The 27971-nt window shown below is 44.7% G+C and overlaps 1 pseudogene and 1 gene segment (V, D, J or C); one reads left to right on the forward strand and one right to left on the reverse strand.

Annotated features, from left to right (window-relative positions):
• The first annotated feature begins 937 nt into the window (after positions 1–937).
• LOC119941213 lies at positions 938–13778 on the forward strand. The segment is given in 8 exon segments: positions 938–1127; positions 2041–2112; positions 2832–2909; positions 3519–3551; positions 6562–6879; positions 8667–8711; positions 9895–9963; positions 13046–13778. Coding segments are annotated over 8 exon segments (930 nt in total).
• A 13720-nt stretch (positions 13779–27498) lies between these two features.
• On the reverse strand, positions 27499–27971 carry LOC119941220 (annotated as a pseudogene).

The following is a 27971-nucleotide window of genomic DNA, read 5'->3' on the forward strand; positions in this document are numbered from 1 at the left end:
GCCGCAATTCAGAGCTGTCTGCAACAGAAACTATCCTGAAGTCCCTCTTAGTTTGCCAAGGAGATTTGAACAGGGGATGAGATTCAGTGCTAGAACTGTGAAGGGTTGGTTCTGCTCCCGGTGACCATGGACAGCAATTTTTTTGTATGAGAGGAGGGGGGAGCTATGTCACCATGGAGTACCAGCTAGCACAGTAATAGATGCCAGCATCACTCATGCCCAGGTTCTGGATCACCAGGGTGCTGCTTTGTTCTTTGCTTTTGTGAATGTAGACTTTCTTTGAGTCGAATACTGGATCCAGATTCGGCTGGGCTGTGTCCAGGTCATAGTAGAGCAGGCGTTGAGGAGCTTTCCCAAGTTGCTGGCAATGCCAGTGGATGTAGGTGATGCTTTTGTCAGAAAACTTGCAGAGGAATGTTGCCGGCCTGTTTAGTGATGGAGATCATTGACTGGTCCAGGGTGAGCGCTGTGTGGCCTGCTGTGATGGGGGCAGAAAGTAAATGCTGTGATGAGGAGGAGGAAGAGGATGAGGAGGAAAAGGACCAGGAGGAGGAGGAGGAGGAGGAGGAGACGCAAGCAGCTCCAGAGAGAGCTAACCCAAGGTGAAAGCAGCAGACTTACCAGGGAGCAGGGCAGCAAGAAGGAGGGTGACAGACTCCAGCATGTCTCCACCTGCAGCAGTCGGGGCTCTGGGGAGGAGAGAAAGAGGAGACAACAGTGGTTCCCACCTGATCCTATTAAAGACCAGTGAGGGATGGGGGAAGAATGAAAGGCAGAGTGGCTTTCAGGATAGCCCAGGGGGACAGTGATGGGCAGTTGTTCTATCCTTCGGCCCATAGTTTTTGGATCCCTGGAATAGGTGCTGTGGAAAGGTGGCTGAGTTGGTGGTCCTGGCTGTCACATTACAGATTTAGGCCCTAGGGGGCTCCCTGGGTGTATGGGTGGGGCTCAGGGAGGAGCCTCCAACCTCCAACCCCTCTCTTGGAGGAAAACCATCAAAGGAGCCAGAGCTTTGCTCCGCTGGATCCAGGGCTTTCAGTTAAGCTGCTGGGAGGTTTCTGTAAAAGGAGTTAGCACCGTGTCAGGAGTGAAGTACTTCGGCACAGGAACTAAACTGATAGTCACAGGTAAGTTGAGGAAAGCTCATAGTAGTTGAATGAAACGGTCCAGTTTGAGGGTTCTAAACTGTTTTTAATCAATGGAGTGGTTTAGATCAAGTCTATGCAGCTCTTGGGAAATGGGTTTAGTTGGATGTCCACTCCAGGGTTGAAGGTGCTGTACTATTCCAGAACTCTGTCTTATTTACAGCAACTGGGAAAGCCAGGACAAGGTAATAGGTGAGTGTTCTTGGCCGTAGGGCAGTGTGGAAATTAGATGCAGACTCGATTGAGGTGCTCAGAGGGGAGATGAGAGACAGTAGGGAAGTGCTCTGCCTTTCTGGGCCCCAGGGGAGCTCAGAGAAGGTTCAGAGAGAATCCCTTGAGCTTTGGGCTCCTGGGAGGTGGTGGAGACCAACTCTGTTATATTGCACTCTCCCAAGTACTTAGTACTGTGCTCTGCCCATACTAAGTGCTCATTAAATACGAAGGATTGGTGATTGATTGACCAGGACTTTGGACCTTCAGGGAGAAGATGAGGGTTTGGGTCAAAGGGGAGAAAGAAATATTGAACCCTCTCTGGAGAGTGAGCTGCACATAATGTCAGTGACCCATCCTGTCTCGGGGCTCACAGATGATGAACCTGCCCTAGAGTAAAATATTTCCTAAGCTTCTCAAAGAGGCCAGGGACCAGGATTCCATCTCCTTCATCCAAGGGGTCTCTGGTGCCCTGTTTCTGGGAAGCAGTACACAAACAGGGGGCTTGATGCAGGAGGGAGACATCTGGAATTTTCCTCTTGGTGTCACAGGAGGTCCCTGGGAGCTGGGATTCAGGACAAGGGTCTATATCTAGCGTCCTTCCCAACCATTAGTTCTTTTGTCTCTTACCTGGCCCAATCCCTAATTTCCTCGCCACTCAAGGGAGGATAATCCCATCTTCCAGCTCCAGGTCTGTCTCTCAAGATCTGGGGGAACATTGTTGAGGAAATTAAAGTAATGAAAGATGAAGATGCAGGTACCACTGGGTCAACAAATCAAGTATGATCACCCAGCTGAGTGCTTGGGAGTAAGGGAGCAGGAGGGACTAAACTCTGAGCTACCTGAATGGGTAACATTGATTTCTGGTTTCCATAAGATCGGATTTGTGGAGAGATCAGATATCTTTGGAGTCAAATACAGCTAGGCACAAGGAAGACAGCAAAGGGAGATTTGGAAATCCATTCTTGTTCTGGTGGGAATCCCCTTTAGGTGGTGAGTGTGTGAGGGCTTTGAAAGTTCAAGCCTTTATGTGGCAAGGATAGAATGGAAAAGGGACAATGAAATATCCACTATAACAGCCCCATGTTTTGTCCTTTGGATATTGCTGCACTATTGGGAACACAAAGAATCATTGCCGAGCAACATTGCCATCTCAGGGGACAAGGGATGAGGGAAAACAATTATTTCAGGCTTTTATTTAAGGACCCAATTATTATGATCCTTTTTATGGAAAATGGTTTGGTGATGGAATAACACTTATAATCACCTGTGAGTATTCCTAGAACAGGAAGAACTTCCAAATCATCCAGGAGAGGTAGGTAGACATTTTAGGAGGGATCAGGGAGGTTGATGAGAGGGTTTGCAGGAGAAAAAGAGACGGCAGAGTTGGATTTGCCATGGTACACTGATATCCATCTGGAACTCAGTGCTAAGCTGAACCTTTGTATAGTGTTCCGTGCCTACATTCGTGTAAAGCGCTCAGGCACTGTGCCTTCCAGAGTGGTGTTTATACTAAAGTGTTCGGTTCCGGCACCAAACTCATCGTCGTAAATGGTAAGTATGGAGGTAATTCTTTCTGTAGAGATTAGGATCTAGATGGGCCCCGATGCCAAGAACCCCCAGAAAACTTTCTAAATGGGGTCTCCCAGAGGGGTTAGCTATGACATTCTGGGGCCTCCTGACTGCCCCAACCAAGACACCTTTACTGTGCCCGATTTACCTCTACTCAAGCTCCTAGCACGCTTCTTCACACAGACACTAAGCACTTAAAATACCATAACTGTGTAGCTTAAACTGGGAAATTTGGCAGGAAAGATTGGCCCTGAATGGTGATTTCATTGCAGAAGTTTCTTCCACTTGGGAGTCTGGGGCCCTTTTGAGCACCAGTAAGAATCTTTTTCTGATGCCGCCAACAGGAGAAGTCAAATAGTAGAATCCACTAATGTGGCTTAAATCTGTGAATCTGTGATTCAATTATAGACTGAAAACTAGTGATGGGGGAGGGAGCATGATTGCCAGTTTTCTTGTACTGTACTTTCCCAGGCGCTAGTACAGTGCTCTGCACATAGTTAGCATTTAGTAAGTACTATTGATTGATTGCCCTCTCTAAGACTTTGACGGCAGTTTTTGTAACTCTGTATCATACTGTGGGGTTGGTGAAAGTCTTCGGAACTGGGACGAAGCTCATCGTAACAGGTATGGCATTTGAATTGAAATGTTGGCTGTTCAGGCCACCCAAAGATGGCCAAAGTAGCCAATGTTACCTGTGGATGCTTTGAATGATGCCAAAAATGACGGCTTGTATTTCTAAGGGTGTTTAATGATGGCTTGGTTAGGTATCATTGTTGAAGTCACCGGGAATTGGGAATTCATTTGGTTCTGAGTTCTCCTTTCCAAGGGGCTAAAATATTGGGTGGTTTGGAGACTCCCTTTTATCTGCAGAACTTTTCAAAGGTGATGGCTTTAGAACGCCTTCCATAAATGAACCCAATACAGTTCTTGTGAAAAATGACCAAGGGAGGCATTGTATCAATTAATCAATCAAAGGCATTTGTATAGCCCTTACTGTGTGAAGAGCACTACTTTCACGGCTTGGGAGAGTAGACCTGATACCTGCCCACAAGGAGCTTACTTACAGACTTCTGATCGCATATGTGCAAAGTTACAATAAAACCCATCCAACTCCAGTCTAATGGTCAAATGGGCAGAGGAAGGCTTCAGCAATGAATCAGTAGGATTCCACTTTGACTTACCAGGAAAACTAGTCAGAATTCCAAATGCTGAGAAACAGATTAACTAAATTTAGCCATTCACCAGCTAAAGCGATCATCATGAACATTTATATGTTCTGATGAGGACAAGGATCCTGGCGGTTTACAAGGTTAACACAAATCTTGGGGGTTCCACAACAAAGTGTACCAATAACTTTCTTTTTCTCCTTTTTATGAACATTCACATTAAAAATTCCAGTTTCCTCTATGAGACTATTCAAATAAATTATTTAAATAATGCTGAGGAGATCTGAAAAGAGTAAACTCATTTATCCTCCAAATAGATTGATGTTTGGATTTGTGATTCAACACTTGTCTCCTGTGTGGATAAGTCACTTACCTTCAGAGACCACAGCTTTTAAAATGGGGATTAAAACTGTGAGCCCCATGTGGGATATGGACTGTGTCCAACCTGATTAGCTTGTAACTACCCCAGCTCTTAGTACAGTGTCTGGCACATAATAAGTACCTAACAAATAATAATTAAAAAAAAAGCAAAATAACAAAAAAAACTGACCATTCAGCATGCTTTCCACTACTTTACATTTTATTGAAATTGCCTCTACATGACACATCATTGATTAATGAATTTTAATGAAAGCATTTTGATCAATAGTTTCCTTAGATAGCTAAAGACCCTTTAGATAATAAGCTTGTTGTGGGTAGATAATAAGCGTGTGTGTCTACCACGTCTATTATAGTGTACTCTCCCAAGCATTTAGTACAGTGCTCTGCACATATAGTAAGTGCTCAGTAAATAGGATTGATTGATAGAAGAAAGATTTATGACATATGTGCTCTTAAAAAATGTTTGAATGTGTAGGCTGCACCTACAAGCTAGATAAATTCCATGAAGGATCATGAGGTGAAATACTAGGATTGGAAAGCAGCAGGGGGATGGAAAACCTTCAATTAAATTTTGAGGGCAAAATGACCCTAATTGCAACTGTGTAGGAGGTATCAAAATTTTCGGGGCAGGCACAAGGCTTGCTGCTACTGGTAAGTGCAACCCCTGAGAACTCCAAAACAAATGGAGCCCTAGAGTGGGGGAATGAAGGTGAAATGTCCAAAGATTCATTCTTTTTTATGATCAGATGATGTGGTAAATTCTGGAAGTGAGAGAGTGTGGCATAGTCTTTGGCTTTCTGTCTGCCAAACATGAGAAACACTGAGTATCCTAATGGGGTTCTATGTTGGTTCGGCAGAATGGTTTGAGATAGGCAAAATGAATTAACGTGAAGCTATTAAAAATGTAAAATGGACCAGAATCTAATGTAGTAAAGAAGAAGAAGAATACTAAATTGTGGGAGACTTGCTCCAGTTGGATTAATAATGGTATTTGTTAAGCACTTACTATGTACAAAACACGGCACTAAGCGCTTGGGTAGATACAAGGTAATCGGGTCGGACACAGTCCCTGTCCCACAGGGAGCTCTTAGTTTGAGTTGGAAGGAGAATGGACATTGACTCCCCATTTTGCAGATGAGGAAACTGAGTCACAGAGCTGTTAAGTGAGTTGCTCAAGGTCACACAGCAGTTGAGGCAGAGCTGGGATTAGAACCCAGGTCCTCTGAATCCCAGGCCTGTCCACTTTCCATTAGACCATGCTACTCCTCTGCATGATTCTCTGATTGATTTCACTGGCACATCAGTGTGGGATTCCCAAAATTGTCAGGATCTTATTCATTGATAAAATATTTGCCTTTGATCCTGGAGTGTAGAAAATAAAGAAGACTTGAGTTTGAGTGATTCTGTGGCTAAGATGCCTTTGGGTGCCTTTTCTTCCATAGAGTAATTTAGGATGAAAATGGGTTCATTCCACAACAGAAATTCTAAAAATACCAGATGTGCAAATCTGCTCTTTACTAATTGACAACTGCATCCCAGTTGTCAGCTGTGTGACTTTGGGCAAGTCACTTAACTTCTCTGTGCTTCAGTTACCCCATCTGCAAAATGGGGATGAAAACTGTGAGCCCCCCATGAGACCACCTGATCACCTTGTATCCTCCCCAGCACTTAGAACAGTGCTTTGCACATAATAAACGCTTAATAAGTGCCATTATTATTATTATTATTATTATTATTATTATCTCAGTGACGTGAATTCCCAGTGCTACGAGTTAAGTGTTCATGGAGGTTTGGGGCTCTGAAACTGTGTCCACTAGACTCCCTCTAGGGAATAAGCTCTTTGTCAGCAGGGAACTTGTCTACCATTCTTTAACAATGTGCCCTCCCAAGTGCTTAGTACAGTGCTCTTCACTCAGTAGGCATTCAGTAAATATGATAGATTGATTAATTATTGATGCTGACAAATTTCAACCCTCTTATGTGCTTTATTTCCTTTCCTTTTTTTTCAGGCTTGTTGTAATTGCCATGCAGTGGTGGAACTCAGATCTCTGAACATTTTGTCTTTTATTTTTATTTTTTATTCTCAGAGAAAGATGCTACCCCACAATTGAGTGAACCCATCAAGTTTTTCCCATCTTCACTAGAGCAGAAACAACAAAATACAGAAACCTATGTTTGCCTCTTCAAGGATTTTTACCCTGATGTTATCAGAATGCACTGGAAGGAAGAGGGGAGTGATAAGATCCTGGAGTCCCAGCAAGGGGACCCATTCCTAAAGGAGGACAAGTACTGGCAGATGAGCTGGTTGACCGTTAAGAAATCATCACCAGGAAAGATTTACAAATTGATATACAAACATGAGAAGACTGGTCGGGAAGAAAAGGAAGTGCTTTTCCCAGCACCAGGTAGGGTTTGCTCATAGATGCAGAACTAATGACACTTCGATATTGCTAATGATTTGAAACCCAAATGCCAACGGTCAGGTTCTCTTTCGAAGGAACAAAGAGAATTTTGCTGTCACGATAGAACCCTGACATCTAATCTGGGTTCTGCCATGCGTCTGTTTAACCTTGGGTGAGTCACTTCACCTCTCTATGCCTCAGTTATCTCATCTATAAAATGGGGATTAAGATTGTGAGCTGCATGTGGGACAGGGTCTGTGTCCAACCTGACTAGCTTGTATCTACCCCAGTGCATAGGTAATCGCCTGGCACATAGTGAGCACTTAACATATAGCATTTTAAAAAAATGAAAAAAACTCTTGTCCCTAAACTTATTTTTCTTTTTTTAGTATGTTTACTTCTACTTAAAGCAACGTGGCTCAATGGAAAGAGCACGGGCTTTGGAGTCGGAGTTCATGGGTTCAAATCCCAGCTCCGCCAATTGTCAGCTGTGTGACTTTGGGCAAGTCACTTCACTTCTCTGTGCCTCAGTGACCTCATCTGTAAAATGGGAATGAAGACTGTGAGCCCCCCGTGGGACAACCTGATTGCCTTGTAACCTCCCCAGTGCTTAGAACAGTGCTTTGCACATAGTAAGTGCTTAATAAATGCCATTATTATTATTATTATTATTAAAGACCAAATTTCTGAGCTTTTCATTTCTTGCACTTAATAATAATAATAATAATAATAATAATAATAATAATAATGACATTTGTTAAGCGCTTACTATGTGCAAAGCACTGTTCTAAGTGCTGGGGGGATACAAGGTGATCAGGTGTCCCACATGGGGCTCACAGTCTTAATCCCCATTTTACAGATAATTTGCACTTAATTCATTTTGCACACTTTGCACTTCATCAATATGAATTTCATGTTTTAGGAAGAACAAACTAACCTTAAGAAAATTAATCAGTGGTATATATTGAGCATTTATTGTGTGCAGAGCACTATACTAAGCATTTAGGAGCAAAGCCAAGAGACTCTGAGTAGCCAAAAGCCTGGGACATGTCCAGTTTTGTGGCATTTTAGTGGAAAAGTGTTTGTCCACTGTATCTTTTCTCCAATAAGTACAAGTCGACTCAGGCTCTGCATTTCAGACCATCTCTCTTCCTCATAGCATTCCCCCCATTAGATTGTAAGCTTTTTAAACATAGAGATCATGTCTACCAACTCAACTTTCTTGCACTCTCCCGAGTGCTTACTACAGTGCTCTGCACAGAGTAAGTGTTCAGTAAATACCACTGATTGATTAACTGATTGATTTGTTTAGTTTCCCCAATGACACAAACATTCCTCTGTATTTTCTCTCAACTTTGGGAAAAGAAGAATTTCTGAATGCCGGGACTGCTATCAACCAGAAAATGCTTGTCGATTCCAAAATAAAAGATCTCTTTTCCTTTCACTTGATGGGGAGAACTCTAGGAAACACTTTCATGTCTTCAGCCCAACGACCAGTGAGGAGGGCAGAGATTTCTTCCTGGAGAAATCCTCTCCTCTTTTCCTATTATGTTCATGCATCTGGGCAAGTCATAAATCTTTGGTTTTTGTTTAAGATTGAAACCATTACATGCTGATATGCAGGCATTTGGTTTGAGCTGAAAGTCATTAAGCATGAGATAATCACAGTGGAGTTGATGGCGATTTTTTTCTCAGTGGAAGTTTAGCAGGCCTTTCTGTAGGGATCAATGCGGATATTTCCACTGAACTGGCTTGAAAACAGCTCTAATTCTTGTGTTTGTTTCTTCTAGCTCCTGTCTCCATCACTGCTACAAAAGCCTCTAATACGGTCAAAAGTAAGTCTCTCTTTGTTTTGGCTGCAGTTTAGGGAATGGTGACTTCCTCATCCTTGGCTTTCCCATGCTCATAGGAAGATAGTTCCTTTTCCCAGCTTAGTAATTGTTGAAGAAATGAGAAGCAGCATGGCCTAATAGAAAGGGGACAAGCCTGGGATTCAGAGGATCTGAGTTCTAATCCCAGCTATGCCACATGTCTGCTGCATGACCTTGGGCAAGTCACTTAACTTCTCTGTGGCTCAATTTCCTCATCCGCAAAATGGGGATTGACTATGAACCCCCGTGTGAGACAGGGAATGTGTCCACCTTGATTAGCTTATATCTACCCCAGGGCTCAGTACAGTGTCTGGCACATAGTAATCACTTAACAAATACCATTAATATGCTAACATTATTATTACTATTACTAATAAAAATAACATTCACTTAATAAGCACTCCAACTTTCTTTCTCCTACTTAATGTTTCTACTCATTAGGCTTCTCTCAAATACATAAACATTTCCCTCCACTGAATTTTGTGGTGAAAAACAAAATTCCAAATTTAGAGAGCTGATACTTCCAGGCAACTCTTTTTGGTACAAGGAAAGGCTCCTTTCTCTCTCACCTGAGGGGGAGAATTCCAGGGAACAAGTTTATTTCTTCATCTCAACCCTCATGTCCATGGCTCAGTGGAAAGAGCACGGACTTTGGAGTTAAAGGTCATGGGTTCGAATTCCGGCTCCACCACTTGTCAGCTGTGTGACTTCAGGCAAGTCACTTAACTTCTCTGGGCCTCAGTTACCTCATCTGTAAAATGGGGGTGAAGGCTGTGAGCCCCACGTGGGACAACCTGATAACCTTGTAACCTCCCCAGCACTTAGAACAGTGCTTTCCACATAGTAAGTGCTTAATAAATGCCATTATTATTATTATTATTCTGTGTGCGGAAGACTTTTCTTCCCAATGGAATATTCTCCTTTCAAGTACAGATGCATGCTTTATTGTATAGGAGATGAATGTTTGGCTTTTATGCATTCATGTAAAGTCACCCTACACTGACGTACAAACATTTGGTTGGAGCTCAGGAATCTGTGACTATTTTTCTGCATGGAGTTGTAACATGTCTTTCTATAGTGTTGACTATGTGGGTTTGTGCTTAATTGACCTGGAAATAACTCTAATTCTTGTTTTTGCTTCCCCTAGCTCATCGTCCCACCGTTGCCCCTACAGCCAAGGAAGACTGCACCACTGTTCCAGATCACATCCCCGGGGGTAAGTCTCTCTCTGCTCTGAGCTGTGGCTCAGGTAAAGGGCCTTTTCTCCTCATGACCGTCACCAGCTCGAGGTGGGAAGGGCCGAGCTGCCCAGCCCATCATTCGTGGGAGAAACTGGCAGGTCCCTTGGGAAGGGCAGTGCTCTGATGCCTGGGCTTCCCTGCCCATTGCTGGGAGTCAATGGGTGGTTAGAGCAGGGGATCTGGGCTCCGGGGGAGGGCTGGCTGTGAGGCCACAGGTTAGAGCCGCTCCTGGGAATAAAACTGTCCCAGTCAACCAGTATCCCCTGTGGGTTTCTGGGCCCCTCTCCTCAAATCCTCTCGGCTGCCTCCGCCTCCTCCAGTTCTTCTTCGTTCTCCTCTCCTCCTTCTTGGGTCCCTTGGCTACACTTTCCTGGCTGGCTCTGCCTCCTGGGCTATGAGATTTGGAAGCCGTTGCCCCTCCGGCTCGTAGCCAGGGCTGTGTGATTCTGTGCTCTAGGATGGACAGGGTTATGGTTGCCCCCCAACAACCCTCTGAACCTTGTGCAACTGGTACCTCAACCTCCATTTAATAATAATAATAACAATAATAATGGCATTTATTAAGCGCTTACTATGTGCAAAGCACTGTTCTAAGTGCTGGGGAGGTCACAAGGTGATCAGGTTGTCCCGAGGGGGGCTCACAGTCTTAATCCCCATTTTACAGATGAGGTAGCTGAGGCACAGAGAAGTGAAGTGGCTTGCCCAAAGTCACGCAGCTGACAAGTTGCGGAGCCGGGATTTGAACCCATGACCTCTGACTCCCAAGCCCGGGCTCTTTCCACTGAGCCATGCTTAGTAATTTAAGTGGATTAAGAGCAGGAGAGGGCCACCTTTTTTTATGATATTTGTTAAGGGCTATGTGTCAAACACTGTTCTAAGTGCTGGGGTAAATGCAAGTTAATTAGGTTAGACGCAGTCCCTGTTCCGCATGGGGCTCACAGTCTAAGTAGGAAGGAGAACAGGAGAAATGAGGCACAGAGAAATTAAGTGATTTGCCCAATATCACTGACACCCAGACTTGAGTTCTTTCCACTAGTCCAGCGTGCTTTTCTTGAGAATTCATCCCATGGGTTCCCAGGATGGTAGCTAATCTGGGCCCAGAGGGGCCAGCACTGGTTTTCCAGTCTCCTGAGGAAGATAGTCAGGGTGGGGGCCCAGGGGAGGAGAAGAGAGGGCCCTTCCTTTAAGGGACCCTTTCCTTAACTGAAATCATTTTTATCCCCTCGATATGAGTATCAGAATAAGACATCCTGTAGCTCCTTATCAGCACAAATGTTCAGGCCATTCACCAAAGTATCATCTTTAAGGAGAGAAGTGAACAGTGCTTGGCACATAGTAAGCACTTAACAAATGCCATCATTATTACTAGTCATTGCAATCGTAGTCTACTAGTAGTAGTAACAGCTGAGTGACTAGATGGTGCTTGAGAAGACCAGGATAAAGAAGTGACTTGTTCCCTGCCCATTTGGAGCTGTTGCCCAACAAGGCTGGAATAAAAACATTTACAGCACACACCCTAAGTCTCCTAGAATCAGTTTGCCCCAAGCCTCCCAAATCTTCTTGCCAGCTTAGTAGGGTGAGCTAGGGGAAATAGGGGATGTCTACTGGTCACTCCCCCTGATCTCCACACCCTGCAGGGCCAGTATAAAGGCTGGGTCTTGTGTTTTTGACTCCCCTAGGCCTGATGCAGAGCTTCGTGGGCTCTCAGGAAATCCCGGGGGCAGAGTGACCAGTGGTTGTCCAGAGGCAGTGATGGAATGGAACTGCCACCTGGAACGGGACTGGGGGAGGTGGGGAATCTCTGGCCGAGGCAGAAGTGGGGGTCATCAGAGGCCAGAATGTGGCAGGACAGCCTGTGGGGTTCCACCTTTGTAGGACCAAATTTGCTCCCCGGGGGCTGCTTGGAAATTCCCTCCCTTTTCTGGGGTTACAAATGCAAAAGAAAAATCCCCAAGAATTTCTCAACTGTGCTGTCCATGGAAGTCCAACCTGTTATAGTTGTAATGGTATTTATTGAGCACCAACTGAGTAAATTGCACTGTACTAAGCATTTGGAAAAGCGAAACGACACATATAACAGGTTTTGTATCTATAAGGAGTTTTCGCTGATGGGAGAGACAGACACAGGAATATTTATCAAGAATGGAATCAGATCTAATAATTAAATGTACAATTGAATATGTCCACACATCTAAGGGCTGAGAAGGGGAGTCCTCTCTTACCAAGGAGGCTCTCACATCATGATCTTGGGGCTGAGTCCCTGAAACTCTTTCTCCCTTGGAATATATGATTCTGGCCAAACGTCTTCTTATTAATCAAATCCCACACAACTAGGCCAAGGGGGTGACCATGGAAGCTTGTTGGAGGCAGGTTTAAAACAAGCCAAATGGAACACTTCTTCACAACAGTCTTGTTAACAATGTCAGCAATCAGTTAGTAAGTTTCTTTATACCTGAGAAGCAACATGGCTTAGTGGAAAGAACACGGGCTTGAGAGTCAGAAGACGTGGGTTCTAATCCCGGCTCTGCCACTTGAATGCGGGCAAGCCACTTAACTTCTCTGTGCCTCAGATCCCTCATCTGTAAAATGGGGATGAAGACTGTGAGGCCTAGATGGGACAAACTGATTACGTTGTATCTACCCTGGTGCTTAGAACAGTGCTTGGCACAAAGTAAGCACTTAACAAATACCAAAAAAAAAACCCTTGGGTTTTGTCTAGCACTTCTATGCCCAAAGTGCTCTCAATTACTTTTCTTAATTTTGCCCTCACAACAACCCTGTGAGGTAGGTAAAAAACCTCCCTCAAGCTCCCTCTATCAATCAATGTTATTTATTGAGCCTGGAAAACACTTGGGAGAGTACAATAGAATTAATAGATGTGATCCCTGCCCTCAAGAAGCTTACAGGAATCATTCAGGAAGCCACCATCAAACTGTTCCTCCGAGCATCCCGTCACCGTTGGGCCCCATCGCTGCTGCCAGTGTCAGAGTTCCAGGGAAGGGGTCCACTGGTCTGACACTGATCTGGCTTTGTTCATGTTCAATGTTTTTATTTCAGTTAAACAAGATGTGCAGTTCGTGAACACAACTGCTTTTTACACCTACACCATCCTTCTGCTCAAGAGCACCATGTATTGCGTCGTCATGTTGTTCTTCACGTACAAAAGGACCATGTCCAGTTAGAGGGGTAGAGGTTCGGCCCATTGACATCTCCGGAGAAATGTATGGGGGCCAACGGGATTTTCCAAGACCACATGCACGGCTTCCCTCCAGACCTGCACACGAGGGGCACAGTGGTACATGGATGTTTGATATGTGTTATTTTTGTTGCAATTACAAGTAATTCTTCTAAGTAATCACCAGGCAGAGGTTTATTTTCTAATTTTACTTTTGAACTGTAGAGAAAAATGAGGTTGTAACAAACACTCTTTCATTGATATTGTTTTTTATATTCTGGGCTTAGTTTTAGACTTATTTCTCATTTTCTTTATCAGTCTGTTTATTCACAAAAATAAAAGCACCACCATTCCTGCTACTAACAGTTGTGGAATTGTTCTTTCTCCTGTTCTCACCAGTAAATAATTTGTGTTTGCTTGTCTCCACCATTGGATTGTAAATTCCCACCCCCAATCCTTAACCTGGGAGCTAGTTGGGGCAGTAATTGTGTCTAATCTGTTGCATTTACCCCAGTTCTTAATGCAGTGTTTGGCACTTAACAAATACCACAATTATTATTATTAGTAGTATGATTATTATTGTTAGTAGCATGATCATTATTAAATTCCTCAGGGCAGGGACTGTGTCTTTCAGTTGTATTGATGACTCCCTATGATAAGCGCTCAATAAATGGTATTGATTGAAAAACCTCCACATTTGATGATGATTAATTTTATTTTTATAAAATTCTTCTTAAGGCTGAGGAAGCCAGGGGGATGTAGTGGAAGGAGAATAGAGCTGGCAGTTTCGGAGATTTCGGCTGTAGATCTGGTTCTAACAGCTCGGCTGGATGACTTTGGACAGATCCTCTTGCATCTCTAGACCCCAAATTCATCTGTAAAATGGGGCTAACACTAAATGCTGATTTTTTTTCACCACCCAGGGTAAAATTCACTAGGGTCAGGAGGACAAGGGGTAGGGGGATAGAGTGAGATCTCTCTATGCGAACAGACTATGGAAATGAAAAGTGCTATTAGCATTCCCCACGATACAGTCGTAATATGTTGTTTCAAAAGATGTTTGAATCATAATTGGTTCAGTTCTGGGGGATGTTTTCCCTTAGACCTATGTGTTATAGATTGGAATCCATTCCAGAACCTCTGGAAAAATAATATGAAATTTCTTGACATGCAATATTCTGTAAAAAGATCACTAAACTTCTATTTATTCCCTACTTAAAGAAATTCAAATCATAACATCCCAATGGTAATGAAATACAGAGGTTCAATATGGTTCTTAGCCTTTGCAGAAGGCTGAGGAAGTAGAAGCTTACTCTTATGACTGTGGCTGTGATACTTCAATTTTTGTAAAAAATGTGTCTGATTTATGCTGAACTGCAGCATCCTTCTTTTCTTCATAAAGCACCTTGTCATTGATTAAGTCCTTCCAAACATCTCTTTCCGCCTTTGAACTCCTCTATCGTGGTCACCTGGCATCAGTCATTTCTTAAAAGTGCATCTTTTTTCTTGAAAATTGATCCCAAGATCAGGGTCACCAGTAGTGCTCAGATTTTAGCCTTAGCAGGGGCCAGGATAACTTCCTACTTTTCCGTCTCCTCCTCCTTCTCCTTCTCCAACATAGGGGAATGGGGCTTTCTCTGCTTCATCTAAAAGCAGCACAGAATCGGGGTGCATTAGAAGGGCAGGGATTTTATCTGGATTTAGCAGACTTTTCTACTGTATCACAATCCTCTACTGTTTTCAGATAGTACAGAAAAGCCGTCAGTTTATTCATTATTATTAATAATTAATTAATTAATTAATAATGGCATTTATTAAGCGCTTACTATGTGCAAAGCACTGTTCTAAGCACTGGGAAGGTTACAAGGTGGTCAGGTTGCCCCACGGGGGGCTCACAGTCTTAATCCCCATTTTATAGATGAGGTCACTGAGGCACAGAGAAGTTCAGTGACTGGCCCAAAGTCACACAGTTGACAACTGATGGAGCCGGGATTTGAACCCCTGACCTCTGACTCCAAAGCCCGGGTTCTTTCCACTGAGCCACGCTGCTTCCCCTAATATAATAATAATGATGTTGATAATGATAATAATAGAGAAACAGTTTGACCTAGTGAAAAGAACTCAGGCCCAGAAATCAGAGGATTTGAGATCTGATGCCTGGTGTGTCATTGCCTGCTGTGTGACTTTAAGTCACCTAACTTCTCTTTACCTCAGTTTTCTCAGCTCTATAATAGGGATTAAATCCTACTCTCCCCTACTTAGACTATGAGGCCTACGTGGGACAGGAACTGTGTCCAACCTGATTAACATGTATCTATTTGCTTAGTACAGTGCTTGGCACATAGCAAGCACTTAATACATACACAGAAGTATGATAACAATAATAGTGGTATTTGTTAAATGTTTACTATGTCCCAAGCATTGTACTAAATACTGGGATAGATAAAACATCAGGATGGACACAGTACCTTGGGAACACAGTCTAAGCAGGAGGGAGAACAGATAAATTGCACAAGTTGGGTTCTTCCCAAGCGCTTAGTACAGTGCTCTGCACACAGTAAGCACTCATTAAATACGATTGAATGAATGAATGAAAAAGAGACATTTTATATTTTGAATCACCACAATCCTCTCTTACACGTTTTATCTATTTAACATCAAAGTCATTCAGGGTTAATAAAAGGCACAACCATATCATCAACATAAGGGTATGCCTGGGGCTCTTCAAAGTAATTCTGTATTTTGAAATCAAGCCTAACTTCTATATATGTCATTACACTGACAATTATTAAGAATTGCTTATACTAATAGAAGACACTGACAGATCCTTAAATAAAAGGAAATAAAAGGGGCTTTCAAGAGTAATTCTGTCCTTTGTAAACAATTCTAATTTTCTGTATATCATTAAATTTACGATTATTAAGAGGTGACTCTCTTAATAAAGTTTCCCAACCTGACTCATTTACATCCCAAACAATACGTCAGGAAATGTTTCATCATCATCATCAATATATTTATTTTATTGAGCACTTAATGGGGAAAGAAGACTCTATTAAGGTTTGGGAGAATATAACACAACAGAGATTGTAGACATGTTCCCTGCCCACCCGAGCTTACAGTCTAGGGACCAGCCAGGGGACCTGGACCAGAAGGGGTGACCCAAAGGGGAGCTAAATATTTAATCATATCATCTCTTAAGAAAAGCAGTGTGGCCTAATATATAGAGCATGGGCCTGGGAATCAGAAGGAACTGACTTCTAATCCCAGCTCCACCACATGTCTGCTGTATGAACTTGGACAGTTACACTTAACTTCTCTGTGCCTCAGTTATCTCATCTGTAAAATGGGGATTAATACTGTGAGCCCATGTGGGGCATAGACTGTATCCAACCTGATTATCTCGTATCTACTCCGGAGCTTAATACAGTTCCTGGCACAGAGTAAGCATTTAACGAGTACATTTTTTTTAAATAATCTTCCAAATGAACAATCAAACAGCCAAACCAAGGTCATGTCCTTCAACTGGATGCAAAAATGAAACAAAAACCTTGCCAGTAGCCTCAAGAGTGTTTGCTTAAAGGCAAAGGTTGTGGCCATTTGCTGGAAGAGAATGGCAGAGTGAGGTTATCAAGGATGCTGAGACCCTGGACAGACTTGATGTGAATTCCCACCAAAGCAGGATGTTTAAGTCAGAGGTTGGGGTTTGGTGGCCAAGAGGCTGCTCTTGGTCTGCTTTTTATTTTGAATTGACTGTGAGGTGAAAAGAATTAGAACAAGTACTTGGTAACATGTTGGCACAACATTATTACAACCCCAGAACTATGATCTCTACTCTGTGTCGGTCTTTGTTAATCCAGTAGTATTCAGGGTCAGTCGAAGCACCGGGCGGGGTATTTACCTCAAGAATTTCTGTACATTTTTGTCACTGCTGATAAAAGATATGAGAAGGTTTCTGAGCTGCTCTAGAGATGACAGTGAATTAGCACCCACGAAACGGTTCACCAACAAAAACAATGAGAAAATTAATTTTTAAAACTGTGTTTCGTGATGTTAATGCGTTTCTCCCAACCTGTTAATTTGATACATTGCTTGAACCCCTGGCAAAGACTCTAGGCTGTCCAATTTCTGAGCCGTAAATCACCTGCCTCACTTTCCCTTCACCAAGCCGGTCACCCCAAAGTCTCCACAGGCTGTGAAAGAGAAACATGGACTGCTTTTCTAGGGGAGCACAGTGTCTCTGGACAGCTGGACTCTGCTGGAAACTGGTGAATGGGATCAGTCAGAGAGTTGACCCAGTGCAAGGTTAAAGGCCGATGAATGGCTCCACTGTACCAACGACTCCTGGGGTTTGGGCCCCACCATGGCCCAGCACCTGCCCTTGGGCCTGTCTGTTCCATCAGCTCAGCCATTGCTCAATCATTCATTCATCAATCGTGTTTATCATCAATCGTATTTATTGAGCGCTTACTGTGTGCAGAGCACTGTACTAAGTGCTTGGGAAGTCCAAGTTGGCAACATATAGAGACGGTCCCTACCCAACAGTGGGCTCACAGTCTAGAAGGGGAAGACAGACAACAAAACAAAACATTAACAAAATAAAATAAATAGAATATAAATGTACAAATAAAATAGAGTAATAAATATGTATAAACATATATACATATATATAGGTGCTGTGGGGAGGGGAAGAAGGTAAGATGGGGGGTGGGGATGGGGAGGAGGGGGAGAGGAAGGAGGAGGATCAGTCTGGGAAGGCCTCCTGGAGGAGGTGAGCTCTCAGTAGGGCTTGAAGGGAGGAAGAGAGCTAGCTTGGTGGATGTGCAGAGGGAGGGCATTCCAGGCCAGGGGGAGGATGTGGGCTCATATTTTAATGAGCTCCTTACTGTGTGCAGAGCACTGTACTAAGCTCTTGGAAGGGTACAGTGTAAATAGGGAAGCAGTGTGGTTCAGTGGAAAGAGCACGGGCTTCGGAATCAGAGGACGTGGGTTCTAATCCCGGATCCATCACTTGCCTGCTGTGAGATCTTGGGCAAACCACTTAACTTTTCTGTGTCTCAGTTACTTCATTTGTAAAATGGGGGTTAAGGCTGTGAACCCTACGTAGGACAACCTGATTACCTTGTAGCTACCCCAGTGCCTAGAACAGTGCTTGGCACATAGTAAGCGCTTAACAAATACCATCATTATTATGATGGTACAGACAGTTTCCTTGCCCACAATGAGTTTACAGTCTAGTGGGGGGGACAGACATTAATATAAATAAATAAATTATGGAGATGTACAAATGTGTTGTGGGGATGAGGGTGAGGGTGAGGGTGAGGGTGGGGTGAAAAGCAGCTTGGCTCAGTGGAAAGAGCACGGGCTTGGGAGTCAGAGGTCATGGGTTCAAATCCCGCTTCCACCAATTGCCAGCTGTGTGACTTTGGGCAAGTCACTTAACTTCTCTGTGCCTCAGTTACCTCATCTGTAAAATGGGGATTAAGGCTGTGAGCCCCCCGTGGGACAACCTGATCACCTTGTAACCTCCCCAGCACTTAGAACAGTGCTTTGCACATAGTAAACACTTAATAAATATTATTATTATTATTATTATTAATAAGGATGTGATTCCAACTGCAGAGGCATTGCAGAGGGAGATGGAGTTGAGGAAATGAGGGCTTAGTCAGGGAATATCTCTTGGAGATGTGATATTAATAAGGGATGGAGACCACCTAGTCTCAGCAGCCCCCAGCTTGGCCATTGCCCTGTCTGCTCCTGCTCTCTCAAGCAATGTGGGCCCCTCAGTGCCCTCTATCCCTCCCCTGGTTCCTCCCAAACCAGGCCCCAGGAGCCCAGGAATAGGGTCAGAAACAAAGTCCAGTGCGCTTTTGCCCTCGCTGTCCATCTGGCCACTTTCTCCTGGACTGTGGAGGCAGATGCCTGGGCTACCACCCATGGGCCACCAGTAGCTAAGAGCCCCGTGAGCCATCACATCAGACTGCCACCAGTGACTAACAGTCCTGACCATGCTGGAAATCCTGAAGTTGCTAAATATGGAAATCCCCATGCTCAGGGAAGTTTCTTCGGTTCATTGGAAAAGGAGCACCCCGGCTAGCCATCCCCTACCTCTGTTCTGGTCCTCCCCCACCCCCCGGCTCACCCCAGCCGGGGTCGAACTGCGGGTGCCAGGAGGGTGACTGTTTTCTTCTCGGGCCCCTCTTGTATTGTTTTGTTTTTGTTAGCCTGCGGTCGGGTAGGGGGGAAACGTTCTCAGTGAAACCGGCCCGAACCGGTTAGGGCTCCGGGAGGGGGCTGGGCTGTTTGTGCGATGAAGTGAGAACAGTTAGCCCACAGGCAGAGCTGGGTCCCGGGCCTGGCCGCAGCTAATGGAAACCCGGCAGAGCAGGCGGGCGCCCATGATAGGTATCAGGCGTGCAGTAGGGGCTGTGGTCGTACCCCATTGACACCCCAGCAACCCCAGCTAGAGCTCCAGCGCGTGCAAGGCGCATGGCCTGCCCAAGCCCTGAGCCTGCAGGCAGCCACGAGGACCACAGGTTGCTGGGAACCCCGAGCGCAACTAGGCCCAAGCCCCGGAAACCCAACCGAGCCTGTAGTCCTCACTAGTAGTAGCGGAGTAACAGCATCGCTCATCGCTTCCTGAGCACCGTGTACTGTATTAAGCACTTGAGATGTACCTCAGAAACACAGGCCGTTGTCAACCTCCCTACCCACAAAGAGCTTACACGTCCATGGGGGAGCTGGCAAAGAAATATTCCCAAGCAGTGGAATCGGAATCAACGTCATCAAATGTTCAACCACGATGGAGTGAGCCAGGGGACCAGGACCAGAATGGGCCATCCAGAAGAGAAGTGTGCTCCTTCCTCACTGATGATGGTGGGTGGGGGAGGGCTTCAGGGAAGACTCAGGCAGCTTGACCTCCTCTCCCTCTCATCTCTTAGGGTCTGACACTGAAGCCGGGTTTTCCCTTTCTCTACTGGTGCCCTGGTTTCCAAGTTAAGATAGAGGAACTAAAGGCCCTCTCTGTCTCAGAGAAGAGAATTTCAAGGAATTCGGGGGGAAATCTGGACCCAAGACAAGACTGTGCATATATGACTTTGTGCAAATGAGCAGAAAGAGAGAGAGAAAGAACAAGAGAGACAGATAAAAAGTGAGAGAGAGAGAGAGAAGAAACAGGAAATTCCACTGGTTTTAGTAAACAAATATCAGACAGAAAGTTTTGGACTTTCACTAAATCATAAGCAACCGGAGGGTAGGAACCATGTCATTTACTCTCAAGGCATGTTCCTTAGTGCCGAGCTCAGGGCTCTGCATACTATAGGATCTCATTATAGACTGACTGTGCAGGTGATAATTACCAGGGTTGATATCTGTCTCCCTCTTCCCCTGGCCTCCCACACTGACAAGCTCTGAGGGGAGGAGATATTTCCACTCTGCGCACAGGAGCGAGAGTGGGATTTGAGGGGGAAAAAGACAGATTCCCAGAGGAGGGAAAGGATTGTTGATTCGTTATCATGGGCCTGTTAGGGTGAGGTCTGTCAGAAGAAAAACCTTCAATGAACATTGCCCTCTCCAAGGAGATTGACTTGTCAGTCAGTGGCTGGGAAGACCAAATGATGCGCAGATCTTGGAAGGCTTTTCTTTTAGCAACGGATCTTCTTTTTCCCCAAGCAAAACCAGTGTCTGTGTGAAAATGGTAATGGTCTTGTAGCCTATCTGCCAGCCATTACTGAACACTGGTTTTAAGTAAAATATTTACTGAGCTCTACTTTGTTTGAAAAGATAGTACTACTAGCAGTGAGATTGTACCCATACTAAAAATGGCATAGTTAATATGCACACTGGGCAATTTTGTTTCTGAGGGGTGAATCTTATTTTCCCCTGGATTCTTTTCCTCCCAGACTGGGGAGATCCACAACCTCCACTGCAGTTAAGACAAAAGTCACTTCAGAATTTGTCTCTTCTAAATGGTTAATTTTCCTCTAGGAGAAGGCTGTTTCCCAATCAGTCAGTCAGTGAGTCATTCCACAAGAATTTCTCAGGTGTCTTTGGAGTTTGTAGAATTTGTCTCTTCTAAATGGTTAATTTTCCTCTAGGACAAGGCTGTTTCCTAATCAGTCAGTCAGTGAGTCATTCCACAAGAATTTCTCAGGTGTCTTTGGAGTTTGTAGCTACCAGAGTAGAAGTTTCTTGGGTAGGTGTTAGAGAAGAAATATGAGCCCTCAAGGAGCTTATTAAAAGAGAAATCGAGGCAGACAAACAGGTATTCATCACCAACAAACATGCCAGTGTGAGAGCTAGTCACAAGAATTATCAGAGAGAGGAAGCAGAAGGGGGCTAGGGCCAGTGAGGGGAGTGAGATCACTCCGGGTGCTATATTGGGACACGTTTTGGGACTAGAGGTGGTTTTTAGGGGTCAGAATTGTATACTGAGTTCCCTTCCTCTGCCCCCTCACCGACCAAAGGCATTCAGCGGAGGTTAGGCTTATGGAAATCATTCCCACAGAAAGTTGTGCAGGTAGATGGTTAATAATGGGTTACCCAAGGGAAAATATAGGGATGTAGACAAGTTTATTGAGCAATTACTCTGCACAGAGCACCGAAACTATTGGAATAGTACAGCAGAAATACTAGACATGGTCCCTCCTCCAGGAGGCCTTCCCAGACTGAGCCCCTTCCTTCCTCTCCCCCTCGTCCCCCTCTCCATCCCCCCATCTTACCTCCTTCCCTTCTCCACAGCACGTGTATATATGTATATATGTTTGTACATATTTATTACTCTATTTATTTATTTATTTTACTTGTACATATCTATTCTATTTATTTTATTTTGTTAGTATGTTTTGTTTTGTTCTCTGTCTCCCCCTTTTAGACTGTGAGCCCACTGTTGGGTAGGGACTGTCTCTATATGTTGCCAATTTGTACTTCCCAAGCGCTTAGTACAGTGCTCTGCACATAGTAAGTGCTCAATAAATACGATTGATGATGATTGAGACTGCTGCATTTCCAGCACCCCGCCCCCGACGCTGGGGATGGAGGCCACTGAGGCAGGTGGGGGCTAAGAGGCTGCAAGTTTCCACTCCACCGGGCTCTGCCAGCTCGGGCCCTGGCCACCTCAGAGTTGTTTTTTTCCATATGAGAATCCTTGACTGGATTTTGTCTAAGCAGTAAAAGTGGAGCTGGAGGAGGAACGGCTGAGAACCTTTCTGGAGAACTGCTCTCACACCCTAACCCCAGCCGCTGCCATGAATTTCACATGAAACTTGTGGTTTGTTAAAAAAAAATGCAACCCCTGTAATGAAGTCATGTTATTTTTTCCTACAGTGACTCCCATGGTGTGGCTTAACTGCCATCATCTAAATGTTGAGGCTCCAAATCCAAATTTCCTGTTCCCTACCTCAATTGCACCTGCTGGTACTACAGATGTCATTCACCAACGCTAAACTGATTTCATTTTTGAGAAAGGCATCAGGTTGGGGATAGTTCAAAGTTGAGCTTCTCCAATGATTCACCCTATTTCCCCTTTACTGCATCAACTGTGCACTTGAGTCCGTAACCCCTAAGCACTTAGGTCCCTCAAGACTGTAAGCTCATTGTGGGCAGGGTTTGTTTTTTGGTTTTGAATTTTTGTGTTGTACTCTCCCAAATGATTAGTATAGTGTCCTGCTCTCATTAAGAGCTTGATCAATATGACTGATAGATTGATTAGGTACCCACTCCTCTCTCATCCCCATAGCGCTTCCTTACATATCTTCAAAATCAGTTGATTTTCCCATCTGTAATTTATTTTAGTGTCTGTCTTCCCCTGATAGAGTATAAGCTTCTCGAGAGCAGAGGTCATTCATGCTAACTCTATTGTACTCTCTCAAGGCTTTAGTACAGTGATGGTTTTTAATAATGAATAATTGTGGTATTTGTTAAAGCACTTACTATGTGTCAAGCACTGTACTAAGTGCTAGGGTAAATACTAGATAATCAGGTCTCATATGAGGCTCACAGTCTAGGTAGGAGGGAGAACAGGTATTAGATCCCCATTTTTGCAGATGAGGGAACTGAGGCCCAGATAATTTAAGTGACTTGCCCAAAGTCACAAAGCAGGAAAATAGCAGAGCCAAGATTAGAACCCAGGTCCTCTGATTCTCCAGGCCCATATTATTTCCACTGGGCCACAGTAAGCATTCAAGAAATTCCAATGATTGATTTATTGATTGCTCCTGCAGTTTTAACAAAATCAAACATTCCCGAGTTGGGTTCCCTGATATATTTTTGTGGGAGTTTTGAGTTTACTCTTTTTTATCCTGGATCAACCATTCATAAAATCCTTGAAAGCTTTAATAGTCTTTCTTGGACTTCTCTTGGGCAAAGGATGAAGATAACCCTTCTTCAACAACTCATTTCTCTTTTTGGATCGGTCTTTAGTTGTTCCCTTTGGTATCTCATATTGCCCTGAGAAATACAGGTCATTCAGAAGCTTGTTCTAGGCTTTCTCGAATTCCTCTTAAGCTGGGGACTTAGTTAAGTGAACATGGATATTATTATCATGGCTCTTAAATTGCCCTCACAGAATTCCTTATTGCAGCTGGGAGAGGTCCAGCCCAAGCCTCCTTGAGCAGTTGGTTCAGACCAGCCAAACTGTTGTTACGACAAATTTCCTCTCCCCAGGAAACCCAGTGCAATTTGCACCTTTGTGGGGCCTTTTTGCCAGAATTAAGGTCTTTGCCCCTTTCTGGGAATTTCCTCCCTTCTGGTAGCTCCTAATACCCAGAAAGTTACCCAGAAAGTTCCCGCACATTATGTGATAATGGACAGAATTAACCAGAACAACAGTTACTGTAACTGCCATTCTGTGTTGTCACAGTTGCAAGGGAGATTTCACCAAACCCTCCAAAGGCATTTCCTGTCCTAGGGATCATGTCACTCTTTGTGTTCTGCTCTCCCACGTGCTTAGTAGAGTGCAGTGCTTGGCACCCAGAGGGCATCAATAAATACTATTACTACTTCACTGAGGGCACCTGCCTCTGGGCCCTTACTAGGGGCCAGGGCCTCCCAGGGCACAGAGACATGGCAATCCCTGCCCCTTAGAGTTTTACAAGATTAATAGGGAAGCTGGTCTACATTCAGGCACTGGGAGCCTGCACCAGGACTGGTGCCTGGATCATTCCTGGCATGTGATCCCACCAGCTGGGTCCCTCCAAGGGTAAGTAAATGGAGTTCAGTCTGCTTTTGTAGCTAGGGTGGGTATGGTAGAAGGAGGGGTGAGATGGAGGCTTGGTGGGAGCAGCTCTGCAGCACACTTTTGTACAGGGAGCGGGGTGTCCTGGAGCACTGTGGGAAGTCCCAACTGGCACAGTAATACATGCCAGCATCACTTGCCTCCACCTGGAACACTATCAGTTTGCAGCTATTTTTGTTGTCACGGTCCTCGCTGCTCTGGAATTTTTCTGCCTTGAAACCCTCATCCCAGTTGGCCTTGTTCTTGGTTGTGGAGAAGTAGAGGAGGCGCTGCGGGGGTTTCCCGGGCTGTAAGCGATACCAGTGGATGTAGCTTGGGAACTTGTTGGTGCTCTTACAGAAGAGATGTGCAGTTCTACCCTGCTGGATAGTGAAGGAGACCAGGCCCTGGTCCAAGGTGACCATAGCATCTCCAGTGGCCACGAGGGCACACAGTAACAGCAGAGAGGACCAGCTTCTCTCCAAGACAACCCCATGCTCCCTGCGGACCACCGGGGCCAAGGCGATATTCTGCCAGGCCTCCAGGAAGGCTGAGAGGAGGGTGAGATGCCTCACCATGGACTGGGCTTCTCTGCAGCAGGGAAGGAGGAGCTGAAAGGGGTTTTGATCCTCTGCAACTGTACCAGAGCTCTAGTTGTAAGAGAGATGATGTTGGTTGCTCAGTGGTTGTGCTCTCTGGACACTCCGCTACACACTATGTTGTACAGGGTGTGGGAGGTGCTGAGAGATCACTGGGGCCGGACAGGTTTGTGGCTCGCCATAGGGGGCAGGTGAAACTGGAGAGATTCATCTTAAGAGAGCACAAGAGAGGAATCAATGAATCATTCAATCGTATTTATTGAGTGCTTATTGTATGCAGAGCACTGTACTAACATTTGGGAGAGTACAATATAACAGCAGGTAAACACGTTCCCTGTCCACAAGGAGCTAACAGCCTAGAGGTGAATCAGACATTAATGTAAATAAATACATTACAAACTTGTACATTAGTGTATAAAGGATGTGAATCCAAGTGCAAGGGTGACACAGAAGGGAGTGGAAGCAGAGGAACTGAGGCATTAGGGAAGGGCTCCAGGCAGAGATGTGGTTTTAAACGATTTTGAAGATCGGGAGAACGATCATCTGTTGGATATGACTTGCTGTGAGCAGGGAAAATGTCTGTTTATTGTTGTAATGTAGTTTCCAAAGTGCTTAAAACAGTGCTTAATCTATGATTGAATGAATATGATGGGGGAAAAACAGTGCTTAATCTCTGATTGAATGAATATGATGGGGGAGGGAGTTCCAAGCCAGAGGCAGGACACGGGCAAGTGGTCAGTGGCAAGAAGGATGAACTGGAGGATGAGCTGAGTAGGTTGGCATTAGAGAAGTTGTGACAGTCCCTGTACCAGCAGGGAATGAAAATGCGGAGAGCCAGGTGAGCTAGGGGAATATGAGCATGTGCTTTGAGTTTGCTTCCACTTAAGGAACACTTGAAAACTCTAAATGTGTTGGTGTTTCACTAGCTTCTTAATTTGATCCTAAACTCATGCTGTTCATTTGCATGTTTGGTGCTCATTACTTTTTGGTTTCTGGTTCTGACTGAGCTGAGAATCACCGGGACCTTCTAGGGGCCAGAAAACTCATACAATCATGCATGGCTCAGTGGAAAGAGCACAGGCTTTGGAGTCAGAGGTCAGGGGTTCAAATCCTGGCTCCACCAATTGTCAGCTGTGTGACTTTGGGCAAGTCACTTAACTTCTCTGTACCTCAGTTCCCTCATCTGTCAAATGGGGATTAAGACTGTGAGCCCCACGTGGGACACCCTGAGCTCACCTCCTCCAGGAGGCCTTCCCAGACTGAGCTCCCTCCTTCCTCTCCCCCTCCTCCCCCTCTCCATCCCCTCTGCCTTACCTCCTTCCCTTCCCCACAGCACCTGTATATATGTATATATGTTTGTAAGTATTTATTACTCTATTTATTTTACTTGTACATATTTATTCTACTGATTTTATTTTGTTAATATGCTTTGTTTTGTTCTCTGTCTCCCCCTTCTAGACTGTGAGCCCACTATTGGGTAGGGACCATCTCTATATGTTGCCAACTTGTACTTCCCAGGTGCTTAGTACAGTGCTCTGCACGCAGTAAGTGCTCAATAAATACGAATGAATGAATGAATGAGCAACCTGATCACCTTGTAACCTCCCCAGCGCTTAGAACAGTGCTTTGCACATAGTAAGTGCTTAATAAATGCCATTATTATTATTATTATTTATCAGTGCCTGCCATGTGCAGAGCACTGAATTAAGTTCTTTGGAGTATACGTGGGAGGGAAAAGACTGATTTCTGCCCCTGAGGAATTAGCAATCTAATAGGGGAGACAGTTGGACATAAGTCAGGAGCATATAGAGAGAGCAGGAGGGACCCCAGGAAAAACCTGCTGGGTTTGAAGATAATGCTGTAAAGACTACTAAGTTAAACTTGTTCACCTAATGGAATGACAGAGCCTCAAATGATAGAGTTGTAAAAACTAGAAAATGGACTCATATCTTATTTTCTTCCTCAAAACTCAGGAAATACTGAATGACAGAAATAACAGTCCCTCCTGGAGCCTGCAACATAAATATTTCTTCCTTTGGGTGGATGGGACTTTTCTAAAGCCAATCCCTTCACTTAAAAATCCTTGCCTTCATAGACTTCTCTCGGTTTACTGGTTTAGGCCCCAGAGCAATCCTTGGGTGTACGGAGGGGGCTCAGGGAAGATGCTAGTTTGTCCCAGAGCCCACGGGACATGAGAGTCATTGTTCTTCCACAATCCCACTACTTAGAGTTGATGACGACATCTCTTAAGGCAGAGAAGGACTAGGAGGACACTGATGTCTGAAGAGGGAATGGTGGGAATTGTGCTCTATGCCCAACCTCTGGCTAAAGTGGGTGTGACCTCTGGGATGGTTCTCAGAAAAAGAGTTGTGGTTTGAACCTGTTTCACCCAGAAACCAAGCTGGGCCATCATTAATTTGCCAGGTACTCTGAAACAAGGAGTGAGATTCAGTGGCGGAGCTGTTGGGAGCAGGCCCTGCTCCTGGTGACCACAGACAGTGACTTTGTGTGTGAGGGGCACAGAGACTTATGTCACCATGGAGTCCCAGCTGGTACAATAATAGGTGCCAGCCTTACTCGTGTCCACTTTCTGTATCAACAGGAAACAGCTTCGATCCTCTGATTTGTAAGCATGAATTTTGTTTGAGTTGAATCCTGATTCCAGGGTTACTTCAGACTTGGCCAGGTTATGGTACAGCAGGCTCTGGGGAGCCTTTCCCTTCTGCTGATGATACCAGTGGATGTGAGTGATGCTTTGATCGGAAAACTTGCAGAAAAGTGATACTAAAATCCGACTCGTTTGGTGATGGAGATCATTGGCTGGTCCATGGTGAGTGCTGTCTGGCCAGCTGCAAAGTGGGCAGAAAGAGAATCACTGTGGTGAGGATGGGGAGGATTAGGAGATTGAGGAGACAATTCTAGGCTGAGCTAACCCGGGATGAAAGCAGCTGACTTACCAGGGAGCAGAGCGGTGAGAAAGAGGGTAACATAACCCAGCAT

This window comes from Tachyglossus aculeatus, chromosome 2 (genome assembly GCF_015852505.1).
Source record: "Tachyglossus aculeatus isolate mTacAcu1 chromosome 2, mTacAcu1.pri, whole genome shotgun sequence".
Taxonomy (NCBI): Eukaryota; Metazoa; Chordata; class Mammalia; order Monotremata; family Tachyglossidae; genus Tachyglossus; species Tachyglossus aculeatus.